This window comes from Choloepus didactylus, chromosome 5 (assembly GCF_015220235.1).
Source record: "Choloepus didactylus isolate mChoDid1 chromosome 5, mChoDid1.pri, whole genome shotgun sequence".
NCBI classification, from domain to species: Eukaryota; Metazoa; Chordata; class Mammalia; order Pilosa; family Megalonychidae; genus Choloepus; species Choloepus didactylus.
This window is the reverse complement of record NC_051311.1, coordinates 131055234-131071162: the sequence shown is the minus strand read 5'-3', so window position 1 is coordinate 131071162 and position 15929 is coordinate 131055234. Positions and strand designations below refer to the sequence as shown.

Below are 15929 nucleotides of genomic sequence, written 5' to 3'. Positions count from 1 at the left end.
CTTGTTCACAAATTAGTATAATTTGTTTCGTCTAGTGTGTTTACACCTCTATGTATATGAGAAAGATCATCCTGTAATTTTTCCTGTCTCATATTGTACTTTTATCAATGTTAGGCAAGCTTAATAGAATAACTTTTGAGTGTCGTTCTTCTGACTTATGGAACACTATGAATGAGATCTGTTATTTGAAAGCTTCTTGGAATTCACCAGTGAAACCATCAGGCCCTTGTAATCTCTGTGTTGGATGATTTTTTTAAACTGCTGGGTCTTTCTTTCATTCGTTCATTTGTTTGTTCGTTCATTCTTATCTTTACCAGTTAATTTTTTAATGATTATGGGACCATTAAGGTTTATTATTTCTTGAGACAGCTTAGGCGAAGTACATATATTTTTTAATTATTCATTTTATTTAAGTTTTCAAATTTCTTGTTAATTGTGCTTTATTATCTTTTGAGTTTCTGTTCTATCTGTACTATCAGTCCCTATTGTATTTCTAAGACTGTTAATTTTGTTTCTTGCTTTTTTTTCCCCTTGATTATTCATCAGAGATTTGTCAATATAATTACTCTTTTCTGAGAACCAAATTTGGCTTTGTCCATCTCCCTATTCTTAAACTACATCTTTAGAATGTACTATATTTTAATGATGATTTTTTGGTAATAAACTTATTCAGTTTTTGTTTATCTGAAGTGTCTTTATCTCACTCTTGTTATTGAAATATAATTTTACTTGGTAGAATTTTGAAGATATCATCTACTACCTTCTGGCTTACATTATTGGTGATGGAAGTCAGCTGGTAATCTAACCATTTCTAATGAGTGAGCTGTCTGTTCTATCTAGTTGCTTTCAAGATTTTACTTTCTTCTGTGGTATTCTGCAGCTCAGTATGATGTGTCTAGGTGTTGATTTCTTCGTATTTATCCTGTTTGGCTTCAGCGAACTTCCAGAATCTGCTGATTCATGCTTTGACCAGTCCTAGAAAAGTCTCACTTCTTAGGTCTTTGACTAATGTCCTGTTTATTCATTCTTCCAGGAAGTTTGAGTTGAAGAGAATTAGATGTCATTCTAACTACTTCTTCCATGTCTCTTAATCTCTTTCATGTTTTCCATCTCTCTGTATCTATGTGTTACATTCTAAGTAATATATTCTAAGTAATATATTCCAATGTCCTTCGCAGTTCACTAATTCTCTCTTCAAATTTGGCTCTTAAATTTATCTGCCATGCTTTTTCTTATTAGCAATTATATTTTTTAATTTCTATAAGTATCAAGCCCTTTTTCAAATTCAGCTGACCACTTCTGATGGTCTCAAAACTAAGAACTTTCAATATTACTTTTATTTCCTTAAATAAATGTCACCTAATATCTGAGGTTTTATATAGGTGTATAACTGTGTTTATTCCTCCTGATGACTCTTATTCACTGACTTTTTATCACACACTCATATTTGTCTGAATTTGATCTGTTGGAATCCTAAGAAGACTGGACTGAGAACACTTTCTTCTGGAGAAGATTTGGATTTGCCTCCACCAAGTTCTAAGAAGAGGCACCTATAACCATTTAATTTACTGGCCTGGAGATTCCCTAACCATAGAGGTAGTACAAAATTGAACTATAGAGCCCTGCAGGAACAGGCGTATGTTTACCAATTCCCAGAAGATCTTTTTCCCCTTTAGGCTCCCCTACTCTGAGCCTCAGCAAGAGTTGACAGGTAATCTCCCTGTGTAGACTGTAGATTTTTCCCAGCCCGCTCCATCACTGAGGGTACAAGCCCTTAAGTACATCTCATTTCTTGACAGAAGAGTTAATCATAAAGTACTAGAATTCTGCATTTTCATTTGCCCCTAGAGCAACATAAGCATCTGTGTTTGCCTCTGCTTTCCTTCCTGGTTGCAGCTATTCTCTCTTTTTTTTTTTTTTTTTGGTTTTGTTTTGTTTTGTTTTACTTAACCTTAAGAGATTTTCTTTTCATTTTCTTGGGAACTCAGAAATACATTGTACATTCATTCAGCTTTACATGTATTCAGCTTCTATTTTACAAAAGAGAGTTTTTCAAAATACCTTGAAGAAACAACAGCACATAATATAACTTCCAGGGAATCTCGGTATAAAAGGAGAGATTCACCACATTTTCCCCTTGTTCCTGGAAGGTCAGTAGTGTCTGTCTTTAAGTGAGGTGCCTTGAGCACTACAGCCTGTCGGACCAGCCCAGAACAATCACACACGTGCTTCTGGATGAGCCTAACCAGACAAACATTAGATATCCCTGCTGAACAAACACCAAGAAAATGAGCTCAAGAAAAAGTTAACCCATCCCTACTGTATTCAAAAGACCCCACAACACATTCCGTAGGTACAAGGATGAGCATCTTTGACATTTAAATGTGCAACTAGGTTGTTGTAGTATAATGTGAAAATGGGAAAATTCAATAAGTAACTGTAGTAAATGTTTACTTTCAGTACATTGTTTAGTCAAATAAAAATGTCTCCCCACACACAATCTGTTCAGACCACCTGTAATTTCAGATATAATCTTTTTTAAAAGAAAACTCTATTAGCATATTCTAATCTACTCCCTTTCAGTGAACATATTAAGGAGTTAAACTAACCATTTTTCTTCAGCCAAGTGAAAGAGAAGACCTTATGCTACAAACAGGTGTTTTTTGAATGGGTTAAAACAACAAATACAAATTCAAATCAAAATTTAGAGAGGTAAGAGTGTGTCAGCTTGCATGTGTTACAGCAAGCTAAGGAATAAAGATTATTTCTAGCATAAAGTAAAGGCAGGAAGAAGTTCAAGGAAGCCTAGACAAAGAAATACGATTTCCAGCTCCTGCATCCAATCTTCACAAGATGATTTTTCTCATTTTGGCTAGGTTAAGAATTCCAAAAGAAACAAAGATACTACTACTTTTCTAATAAAAGTTTAAAATATCATTTTGCGCCCCATGAATTATATTTTACTTGTTCAACATTTTGGATTATTTGCCCACTATATTCGTTCTTAAAGTCAATGATGATAAAGTAGTTCATTATAGACCAGGGTAGATTCAATAATATTTGTGTCCAGGGTTAAGGGTAAGTATGGAGTTTTCCTACCAATGTTAAAAGTTACTAGCTTACTATCACGTGGGACGCAGTACAATGGTTAAAGTTCTTGATTTTTTTTAATTTAGACATTTGGCTCCTAATTGAATCCTAGTTCTTCACTTACTGTGTAATCTCCAACAAGGTAATTAACTATACAAGCTCGTTTCTTTATCTGAAACAGGGAGAATGATATAGTTACACTGAAGGGTCATGGCAAGAATTCAAAGAAATAAGTAATATGAATAACAGATTTCTTGACACAGAGAAAGTGCTAAAAAATTAGTAAAAGTTGTTGCTATTTTCATTACTATGAATACTTCGATGGTGGTGGTGGTTTTTGGAAGATATGATTTAATCTACAATATAATTTACTTGGGGAAATTTTTATCATTAGGAATAGTTAATTCTCAATTTCTCTAACAGCAAAATGAAGGTAAAATATAGCAGTATCACAGTGTCTAAACTTATTTTTACAAATAGCCGTTATAACACACAAGCTATTTCAGGTCTACATTACCTTATCAAGCACTGTGTATGAATTTTCTGCATTAAAGCCAAAAGGAGCATCGTGTTTGAATGTCTCTCTGAATTCTGCCTGCTTTTCCTGATCAGGGTGGAACAAAAGAAAGTGAATTTCAATAAACAGTTTCAATTATCATTGTAAAAAGTTTCTTTAAAAAAACTTGGTAACTAGCTTACATCAAACAAAACACATTTTTTCCTTAGAAGAGCAACTTCTGCATTATGGAGAGGTGAAACTTCATGTCTGACAGTTGCAGCAATCTTTTTGGTAGTTTCCCATCTTTCAGGTAATTCCTGCAGAAACAAAGGTACAAAGTAGTAAATTACTACAACTCCTAAAACAAATCAACTCCATAGGATTAAAAATTATAATTTCCTTACACTGACTCATGGCATCTTCTCATTCTCATGTAAGTTAAGGAGTTTATCCAAAAAAAGATTAAAGTGATCAAAAGGCTTACAGCCAGGACAGATGTGCAAGTTGACCCACAAATACCTTTGGATTCCTATCTTTCAGAAATACCAGAGCTGTTCTCATCTCAGAATAGAAGAAAATCTTTTCAAAATATACATCACAAATTTCCAAATTGGTTTGCCATTGAGGGAATAAAATTAAAACACTCTGGAAACCACTTTGCTGATCTCTAACAACTAGAAATAGAACGGAGTCGTGTTAAGTAATTTAGCCAAGAAAAAAAGATGCTTTGAATTTGGTGGGGCAAGGATGAAAGTGTGAATCAATCTCATCTGCTTTTCCCTTAGCTCCCAAATCTCTGTGTGTACTCTTTCTGGACGGCGAGTTTGCGCGGTTGGATTAGGTTAGGTTTATTCTAAATGAATAGGATTTTTGAAGTGAGAAGGTAAGTGAGAAGGGAAGTGAAGGTTCATTCCTACTTGATATAGGATAAAAGAATCAGTAAGTAGTTCAGGTCGCAACTAAACCCTGCTCTCCCTGCCTACAATGCAAATAGGACAGAGTTATTTTCATTGAAGAGCAGTTGTGCATAATTACTGTTGAAAAGCATTCCTTGTATCCAGACTAACAAAGCATTGTTTCTAGGGGTCATCTCCTGGGACACTGCAATTGCTTTGTCATACAAACCCACCCATGGTGATGGATGTGATCCGTGTAGCTGAAGTACAAAAATCAAAGTTCCTAAAGACTATTTTGTAACCCTTGACAAATATTGGCTGAATGACTCAGAAACAGCCAATCATGAAGAGTGCAGTGTGCTAAGCACAAATTGTGTCTATGGTGGAGGGGGTGCTACATGGTAAAACATATTCTTTGACTTAAATTGTTTTAAATCTGGCAGAGATTCTACATGGCAGAATGTGTTAACTTCCATAAGGAGGTCCTGTGCTATAGAATCCAAAACATCTGGGAGGCAACATGGTGTCATATCAGAAATCCCAAACCAGGCCAGGAACCAAGAGAACTATGCTGTAAAGCCACTAGTCCTTCCATTTTATGTTTTCACCCTACATCTCCTTAAGCCTCCGCGTCCTCATCTGTGCAGAGTCTCACTTGGGGTTTCCAACTCCATCCCGTGGAACCTAACTATGCCGTGGAGTTCCTGCAGGAGCCACGGGGGGAAGCCAGGGAGAAGCCACACTGTGGGCTCATAGCTCTTAACCCTTTTCAACCACAGCAGGTCTGCTGCTGCCTGCTTTATATTTGGGGATTCCAAGTAAGTTTGCACTTGAGGGGGAAAAAACAAGTTTTCACTGAAAACCAAAAGATCAAGTTATCTCCAAACTCTCTAACAGGTAAGATCCACTCAAGGAGGAGGTAACATTGAATCCAAGGCTCAAAGCAATGACTGGATTTCAAGAGGCAGAGATTAGAGTGAGATCCCTTGAGATCCTTCCTGTAAGGTAAAGCTATCAATGCAGAAAGGGGTAGGACATGTGATTTTATGGAAACCGGACAGTATGTAGGAGGATAGGGCAGTCTGAAGGGTTCTGAGTGGAAAGAGACTTGCTAAAACCTGCAGATTAGAAAGTTTATCTACAGAATATATGGTTGATGAGGTGTGAGGATTGAGATGAGCTACAAGGCAACAAGAACTGAATTAAAAATGGATAAAACAGGAGTGGAAAGGAAGCAACAGATCAAAGAGAAACTGCACCAAGAGACCATTTTGCTGTTGGTAAATTCCCATGGCTTTGAGGAAATAATACTTAAACTTAGTAGGCACAGCCACATCTAAGTGTTTTCTGTCATAGAACCAAGCACAGACAAGTATTTGGAAAATGTTACAAATGTTAATAAGAGTGAAGGAGACAAAGAGTCATTATCTCAAGTTGCTTTAATTGAAATTAAACTGAGGCACTGTCACCTTCCACATGCAACTTGCACTACCTGTGAATCTTATCTTTTCCCCCAACCTGCCTGAATTACTGACATGGCAACATACACGTAGCTAAAAGTCGGTCAAATATTTTCAATACTACCATAATCTGAGGTAATGTCAGACTTTGAGAATGTAAGTTTTGGAGGCCATGGCTAAGATCCCCATTATTATTTTTGTTAAGATTTGTTTCTTTCTATGATGTATGTTAGGATCCCCCAACTCAAAGAATACCCGAATCTTTCTAAAGACAAGAAATATCGATAGTGAGTCCTACTGTAACAACTTCATCTCTGGGTCTTGCTATGTATCTTTCTGTCCACATCTTGTCAACTCACTCCACTTTCAACAGGATTTTCAGCTCTAAGAACAGCTTTACACTTAAAAAGAATTTACCAATTCATAAAAAGAAATGACTCATATTCTTCATAGTCAAGAGAACACTTGTAAATACATTGCTGCATTTAATTCTCACAAAATAAAATGAGGGGTCTTGAAGGATATTTTCCCAAAGAGGAAGCAGGCTCTAAGAGGTTAAGTAACTTGCCAAGGCAAGTTGGATAAGATGGGCTTGTTCAGTACTTAAAAACAAATCTAACTCTCATCACTGAACTAGAATCCAATAAATGTTTTCTGGTTAATGTGTCCACTGATGACATTTGGAAGGTTAGAGTAAGCACAGCCTGGAAGCTGGTGGATGGTGTATAAACATATAAACAATCTACAGAACTTCAGTAGGGGGATAGGAACAGACCCTTGACTGTGAGGTCTTGGTTCAGGGTTTTCAGTTACATTTGAAAAGACTTGATCATTCACCACATAGCAGCCACCAAGTCTCTCCAGAGCATGGAAATAGGATTCTGGCATGCAATCCCATCCAGGAAACACTGTGATTTCTCCATCCAAGTCGGGCTTTCTCTAGTAACATGCCCATGATATGTTTCCAAAGCTAGGATACCTCCCAACTGGCAGGCAGTTTGGAATGAAAAAGAGCTTTGATATATTCAGGAGTGAAAGCAATGGTAAAAGTGGCACCCAAAAAAACAACCTAAAGGCCCTCTATTATCTGAATGCCTTCTAATAAGAAGGCAGTGGAGCATAGCAGTTAAGGATGAGTATTTTTGCAGGAAACACGCCTAGATTATAGTGCTGAGCAGCTGTACTACTTGTGACCTTGAGAAAGTTATTAAATTTCTTTAAACTTCAGATTCCTAACCTGTAGAGTGAAAACATTAACGTCTACTCTATAGGTTGTTATGAGGAAGTTAATAAAAGGATGCATGTAAAGTGTTTGGCTAAAGGTAATTATTATTACCATTTCACCTCTGCACTTACCTCCAGCTGAATATAGACTTGCTCAGGCATCTTCTGGCTGTAGCTTTCCAAAAGTGCGATGGTTTCTTTTAGTGGTTCAAAGAGTTCATCTGTAGCTCTCTGTCGGCTTCTCACAGCCAGAAGATGCCCCATGATATCAACTAAGCCATCATGATCTCCTTCACTTATTTCTTTCTGAAGTCCTGCATTTGTCTCCTTTATAAACTCTTGTAGCTCATTCAGACTGTTAAAGATAAACATGTATATATATATAGACACACAGACACAAATTCAAGTCATTAAATTTTAGTAGCATAAGACTTCTGATTGAAAATTATTTTCATTATGTACTTAATTATTATTTATTATCGCTATTATAAATTGGCAGGTTTAAGTCTTAAAATATCTCAATTTCAGAAAACAATAAGGTGTTAGAAGTTATAATTCCAAATACCAAAGTACAAAAGGCTACCTGTTGATGACAAATCTCAAAAGATGCTCCTGAAACACCCAGCTCCATTTCTTTATAATGTTCAGCAAACTCACTTTGAAAGGCTTCATGTCCACCTTGAACCAACCATCAAACACTTTGAAGTCATCAAACTTGCTCATCTGAATGTACAAAGCCTCATATATGTCAATCTACAATTAGAAAAGAAAATCCCAATAACGACAACAACTTAATCAAATACAATGACTACAGCAAATGTTAAAGTTTTTCCTTGCCTGTTCTTTGAACTGTTCGATAGTTGGTGGTTGTTCAGGGATTTCTTCATCTGCATGAGCATCCATTTCCTCAGACGATATAGTATGGCCATACAGGAGAAAATGCTTCATAAACTCAGCTCGGTCATCCACCCAGAGGTAAGCGTAAGTCTCCAGAGTGCTCCTGAAATCCAAGACTTTGCTGATGACCTCCGCCACTCTGTTCATTATCTCCTGCCTGGCGTCCACCAGGCCTAACATGTTATCCATATCATTCTAAATGAGAGGAAAAGCAAGCCGTTATTGAAACCAATCGTGTGCCATCAATTATATGAAACATAACACCCCCCCCCAGGCAATTCATCAAAGGGAGAGTAACTGGCAAAATAAAAAACTATGTTTTTTTCCAACTTCATCTTTCCTTTCTCCCTATTACCCCACTTAATTTTTGAATAGTTAATATAAAAGCTAATACTCATTTACACAGAAAATACCTGATAATTTGCTATTTCCAGATGTGATGCCACTCGCTTCATCTGAGCAGACATTCTAAAACTATTGCATAGCATTTCTTCTACCAAATCATAGACCCCATCACCAGCCTCCCTTTCTAAAGAAGGTTTAAACACAATCTCAGGGGGAATTAGGATCATTTGTGCTTGAAAAAATGGTGCAGGCTTTAATCGTTTCTCTGTATTTTTCAGAAAGAAATCCAAGTCATGCAGTATAGCTTGAAAAAAGCCTTCTACCACGATGTCATCAATGAATTCTACATAAATCTTCCAGGTATCCAGAGAAGGATGGGCTTTGAAGAGTCTCCTATTTTCCTATAAACAGACAAGAATTAAAAGAAGAGATTAAACAATATTGAGTATAAAAACGAAAGTTTGCCATTTAAATGGTTTGTTAAAGAAAAGACTGCATTTTTGTGCAAAACACAGGAACAAACACTAGGTTACAGAAACTTAAGCTAGATGTCTAAGCAGGATTTTATAACACTACGTTTATTTCTGTAATAAAAATAAAATTCATTATTTAAAGGAAAAATCAATATAAACATTGCTGTCTTCAAGTATCAAGAGGAAATACACTAGCTCCCAGTGATTTCAAGATATATAGCACCTGGGCTCTAGTTCTTGCTCTACCCGTTTGTGGTCTTAGACTTGGCCTTTACAGTAAATTGAGTGGTTTCCTAAACTTGTCCTTCACAGAGTAATGCCTTGGGGTAGCTGAAGATCACTGAGTCCGGGAAGCGCTAGGTACCCCTGTGCCACTCTGGAGACCCACAGGGCACCTACTGTATTAACGCTCACTTAACCTGGCTTAACCTACTTGTTTCCAAACCTTATTCAAACACACAGACTTTGTTTGTTTGGCAAACCACCTTTAAACACTAACTCATCTTGGAAACAATGGACTAGGTGAAGTCTCGGCTCCCTTTGTGTGCCAATAACATAGCATTCTAACTCAGCATCTCCTAAGGGCGTGGGTAAAGTAATGGGCAGGTCAATGGGACAGGATGGGGTCCTATACAAGATGGGATGGGGTTAGGGAATGCTATACTTAGACATACAAAAGGACAGGCCTAGAGACACTGCTAAAAATTTCAGGTGGGCAACAAGGGTGATTTCAGAGAACATCCGGGAGACAAAGGTTGCATGGTATATAAAGGCCAGAGGACAGATGCCCAAGGCAGAAACTAACTCAGAAAAAAAAGAGACACTGGAATGAGAGCTAGTTATGAGGTAGACCATGTTCTCTGGTTTATTTGATTATTCCCTCTAGTGGACATAAGGCTCAAGACTCAAACGTGTATCTTTTGTGCAAAGAACTGGAACTATAGAGATGAGTCTAGCTCCTGGTAAGGCTCCTAGGGCAGAGATGAGAGAGCTCTAGGGGTTTCTTTTCCTTGAACAAATTTAAGAGCTGCTCCTTTCGGGGAAGCTGTGTTGCTCATGTCCAGGGTTGAACCATTCAGATTTGTGCATTCTATGTGACCTGCTCCCCTGGAGCTGTGCAGTGTGCATCCCAGGCAACTGTACACAGCAGACCTGGCTCCTTTGTAGGAAGAAGTATAGATCTTAGAGCTGCAAAAATCCTTGAAGATCAACTTGTTCAGTCTTCTCGTTTTAAAGCTACGAAAAACAGACTGAAAACACCACTTCCAGGGTCACATTAGTAGGAAGTTAGCAACCAAGCCAGGACTAGAAACTGTCTTCCTGACTAATAAAGGTAAGTCTCCAACACATCACAGTGTCTCTGTGATTGTCTCATTGTTTATGCTTTCTCACACCAACAGACACAATTTTTATCAATGCAGTGGTGTTTTAAGAGATGTATTTTCAACAAATAAGGGGAAAGGGAGAAAAAAGGAAAAGAGAAGAGAGCTTTGTGAAATTAAATGATTTCTCAGGTCTCTTCCCAACTCAGCCTTCCATAATTCTGCCTTCTCTCCTCTCTGCATCTTAAGACTCTGGCTCCAGACTACAAACCGAGATCCTGTAAGCCCCAGAGGATGCAGGATGAGAAAGCAGAATTGATCCACGCTCTGCTGCATTTGTCTGGCTTTTCCCCCAACTGCATCCTCACTGAAAGCCTGAAAACCAGGGTCAGAAATCATATGCAGAAAACCCAAGAGGAAACGACACTTAAAAGATCCAACCTACAGAAACAAATAATAAATTTCTATTTTGACATCTGAAACTCACCTCAGTTCTCATATTAAGAATAGTGATTTCAAATCTTTCTTAGTTTTAGACTTAAGGAAAAAAAAACAGAGAGTCAATTTATTAGAACTATTTCAACCTTATTTTCTGAGATAACACTGTAAAACCTTGTGTAATGATTTCTAGTCATGTATTGTATTGGTAATGTTTTTCAATGCATTTTAATCAGGATTCATTAATCTTACTGGTCTAAAATTCCCAGGTGAGAGTGTGGGGAGTACTTTTTTTTTATTATCCCTGAAAATGTAACAGAAAAAACTAATTGTCATCCATCATCTGTCCTCCAAGAGACAGATTCTAATGCATAAATAGCTCCTGAGGTATCCTAAAAGTCACAGAATAATCTATAGCATTCCAGTAAACAAACAGGAATAGTCAATGGCATGACTAAGTTAAGATGCTGCTGGGAAAAAAAAAAACCCTAATTTCCAAATATAGTCTTTTCCATGTGTCAGAACATCCCCAAGACTCTCTCAAGGCCACCCAGGTCTTATTCAGAACTACATCAGTGGTTCTGATTTCAGAAAGAAGCCTAAGCTAAGAGAACTGGTGTACTCATTCATTCAGTAATCAAAGAAGGCAGAGAACAAAGTCCTATCCTAGCAAATTCCTACTAAAAGAGAAAATTAAAAATTTCTTAGAAATTTCAGTCAACCTTAGAAATCAACAGAAACCTTGAGATCAGTGTTCATTTTCTGCTTCTTTTCTTTTTCTTTATCTCTTTTTTTCTCCTTGTAATATAGCATATCAGTACACCACACCTTACTTTTTGGTAAGGAAAGATACCCTTCAAACACTTTCTTCTCTTAGTTTCCAGGACATCAGCCTCCCTTGGTTCTCCACCTACTGTGTAAGCTGTTCCTTCTTTGTAACTTTTGCTGGTGGTTCTTCTTCTTCTCCCCAAGTTAAGAGTCTCAAAAATTTAAACTGACTTAGGACCTAGGCTAGAACCACTCAATGTGACCATTTGGGCATAGTGAATACGTATGTGTATTGAACAAACGACACGACAATTCAAATGCAACTGAAAAAGTAAACTTTGATCAAATGTTTCTAATTTACTGAATAGCCCTAAAAGAAACTTAATATTAGCATGGGAAAGCTGCATAGCGTGGTAGACAAAAACAACAGCTGTGGGGACAAACCCAGTTCTACAACAGGCCACCAGCTTTATGACGTGCAGCAGTTACGAAGCCCACTGAGCTTCGTTTCAGTCAGCTATGAAACAGGGAGCCACGCTGACTGTTCTCACCTTAAATGCATGATCATCAGATGCAAGTGGAACCTCAGAACTGCCCTGGAATTCCTGCCTTCCTGCCTGTCATCCATTTACTTGCTCACTCTTCTAGACAAGTATGTCACACTTTCTCTACTCTCTTTAAACCTCTAACACCCCTTCCGCATTCTTACTTTCAGTCCCTGATGTTGCTCCCCTTTTCCTTAAGAAAACAATAAGCAATCAACTTCCCTGTGCTCCCCTCAGCACTGCTCACCTATGAGCACTATGTTCACATCCTCTACGTCCCTCCTGTTACTACAGATGAACTCTCCATGCTCCTAGCTAAAGCCAACTTCTACATGTATTTACTAAGTTCTATTCCCTAAGAGAATTCTCCTCCAACTACTTTTCCCTCTGTACTAGATCATTCCAATCAGAATACAAACATCATTAAATATCAAGCATTATTAAAAATAAAGCCCTCCCTAACCCTGACATTCATACTCTTGCTAGTGCCCAATTTTCAGTACCCCTCCCCACCCCAGCAAAACACCTCTAGAGATGTTGGCTGCCCGTTTCTTCAGTTCTCTTATCAGCAGCTCGAGCCAGGCTTCCATTCTTCCATTGACTTCATGTTGCCAGATCTGATTGTCAATCTCAACATCTTCAGGTCCCAGGTGATCATGGGACAACGCTGAACTCTTCCTCCTTTCCAAAACCCCTTCTTTACTTGCTTTCCAGGGAATTTCTCTCCCAAGTTTTCCTCCTACTGTGTTGTGGCCTTTTTATCAGTATCCTGGGCTGGATCCTCCTCTCCTCTCTGACCTTGAGGAGGACTTCAGGGCTAGTCCTTGGACCTCTTCTCTGTCTACAAATCAATGCCATAATCTCGTCTAATTCCACAGCTGTAAATATCATAAATATGCTCATGGTTCTAAATTCTAGATCATTCACCTGGTCTTCTCCCCTGAACTCCAGAAACATGCACAACAGCCAGCTTCACTCGAAATCTCCCCTTTGGCAGGCGACTCTAACGTGTCCAAAATCAACTCCTGTTTTTCCCGATAAAATCTGCTCCAGAACAGTCTTCCCCATATCAGTAAAGGCAAACTCCATTCTTCCATGTTCAGAGCAAAAACCCTGGTGTCATCCTTGACTGCTCTCTTCTCAGATGCTCTACGGTAAATCCTACTGGCTCTATCTTCAAAACATATGTAGAAAATGACTGCTTTTATCCCTACCACTCTGACCCAAGCCACCATCATTTCTCATCTGGATGATTAAAACAACTCCTAATGGTCTTCCTTGCTCCACTGTGGTTTATACTCAACAGGGAAAGCCTTTGAACGGAGTTTCTGACTGCTATTTCCCCTCAGAACAACAGCCAAAATCCTTACAGTGGCCCTATGGATCCTATGTGATATGCCCTTAGCCCTTTCCAACTTCATCCCCTTCTATTTTCCTCTTGCTCACTCTGCTTCTGCTACATTGGCTGTCTAACGGATCCCTGGACAAGGCATGCATGCTTCCACCTCAAATCCTTTGGATAAGGTAGTTTGTTTCGAAAGATAGGCAAGGAAACCAAATGGGCAGGTATTAAAGACAAGTTTTACTTGAGAGAAGCCTCAGGGCAGCCCCCACCCACAGAAAGGCTGCTGGGAGGGGGAAGCGTGCAGTCAGGTGGTGGGATTTCTTTTTGTAGGACTTGTTGCCAATCAGGGGGTTACACAGTGTGAGGTATGTGAACTTTGGCCAACAGGGTGTAATACATAGTTTATCTTTGGCAATGCCTGGTTTGTGCATTTGAACAGGAGACGTGAGGGAGGGAATACATTTGTGAGGGAAAGGGAGAGGGTCAGTGATGGACAAGAACAAAGAAAGTGGTGTGAAAATGGGGAAAGGGAGGGGGCAGCATCATGAGGCGTGGTCTGATCTGCAGCCTGGTTTTGCAAAACAGGGAGATGGGGGAGGAGCCTAGGATCCAGACCTAACACTTTGCACTCATCTCCTTCCAGATCACCCTGCCAATATCCACATGGCTCATTCTCTTCCTCTTTCAGGTCTCTGCACAAATGCCACCTTAATAAAGAGCCTTCCTGACCACCCCATATGAAATACCAAAGCCCCGACTCTCTATCCCACCTACTCTGCTTTATTTTTCAGCATTGCTTTTATTACAAATGGATATACGTATTTTCTCTATCTTCCCTGAATAGAATGTAATCTCAATGTTATCCTGTTTTCTATTCTTTAGTTGTCTGTTTACTCTTCAATTGATAATCCTAAAATAGTACCTGGTACAGTTTTAAGAACTCAAATATTTGTTAAAAGCAAAGTAACTACGGTTGCCGAGAAGATGGTTGAGAGGGTTCTGTGAGATGATGTAAGCAAGGTGTCAAGCAAATAATGGCCATTCAACAGTGACAGCTATTAATAGCATCCGAAAGAGACCTGTAACTACGACAAAGGTAAAAGGCTCACCTCTAGCCCTTTTGTTTAATCAAAACATCTCACGTTCCAATCTCTTGCCTCAGGAAGGAGAGTAGAGAGGACTACAGGAATTATGAGAAAGTAAGGCAAATTCCTCCATTTTAAACAGTCACCAAAACTACATATAAAGCCTCTTTCAGGCCTGATAAAAGAGCCCTATGTTATTAGGTTAATTTTTTTTTTTTTCTCTAAACTAAATGAAAAGGTTTTCTATAGAAATTGAAGCCTTGAAAGAAATTACCTCCACCAAGTTGTGTATCTTGCAGCCATCGTCTTGGATTAACTTGTATTTCTTAGTAAACAAATCCCCCTTGTCCTCCAAAATAAAGGCAGGCTCCTTTCTGTGCTCTCTCCTGGACAGGAGAGCACACTCGGGCCAAGCTCTCATCGTGTGCCGGATGGCTCGGACATTGCTCTGTGCCTGCTGGACTCTGCGCTCCAGCTCACAGGCGGCTGTCTTCACCCTCTCGATGTACTCCCAGCAGTCCTCCTGCCACGTGACCAAAGTCGCAGCTTCTTTTAGTTGATCATCGACAGCCTTCAGTTCATTTTCAATCAGAGGGTATTCAACTTCCAGAAGAGTTTGTTGCAGCTTATTATACCCTTGCACAAGAAGTTCAAGACTTCGAATGTACTGAAAGAAGCAAAGAAAAATCCCAAAACGAAAAAGCGCAAAATACATTCACAGAATTTTCTCCATCTTAAAGACATAAAATTACCATACATCTATGTGTTCGTAACTGAAATTCAAAATATTTGTATTCAAAATATCGCTTAATATCTAAAATCACAAACCTTTAAAATGGTGTTTCTTTTTTTGAAGATGGCTAAGGCTGAACCTGGTATGTCCGATTTCTTCAACATCAAAAGGTATTTCACTTCTCTCAACACAGCCACTAGCTATCAGAAGAAAATTACAAACTATGACATACTTTAAGTATATTATTCTATCTTAATACAAGTTTACTTAACACACTTATTTTCACCCAATGATTACTCTATTTTTAAATGCTCAAAGTAAAGAAGCTTTTGTCATCTCATATGTTCTTTTAAAGCAAAAATTATCCATCCCATAAGCAGTAGAGATATAAATAATAAAGATAAAAATCACTGACTATAGCCATTGTCAGAGAATTTGAGCAAAAGACAGCAACAAGATGCCCACTGACACCTAGAATGGAATGCCATAATGGACTCTGTCTTTTACCAACATCGCCAATTCTGTTATGAAGCTTGTTTTGCAAACATGAATTTCTTCCAATGTGATTGATATATTAGAGAACAATTTGAGCATCCTGCAAATCTTACCTTTGCTCATCTGCATTTTCAATGGCAAGAAACACTAGGAGAATGCCAAAAACTGTGCCCGACTGAGCCAAAAGGCTCAGAAATACATAAAATGCATAGATTCATACGTCTCAAACAGCCACAGCCACCTCAGTTCACTGGTGCATGAGGTGTTATGAGCCACGTCCATCCACATCTGTAGTTACTACTTTCTGCCTGATT

The 15929-nt window shown here is 38.5% G+C and overlaps 1 protein-coding gene across 1 annotated transcript in view; it reads right to left on the bottom strand.

The window, feature by feature from the left end:
• DNAH11 (dynein axonemal heavy chain 11) overlaps positions 1-15929 on the bottom strand; it is a 415753-nt gene that overhangs the window by 306757 nt on the left and 93067 nt on the right. The window contains 8 exon segments of the mRNA XM_037836873.1: positions 3608-3694; positions 3790-3906; positions 7302-7524; positions 7753-7922; positions 8007-8261; positions 8480-8812; positions 14662-15054; positions 15216-15320. Of these exon segments, the coding sequence (XP_037692801.1) occupies positions 3608-3694; positions 3790-3906; positions 7302-7524; positions 7753-7922; positions 8007-8261; positions 8480-8812; positions 14662-15054; positions 15216-15320 (1683 nt within the window).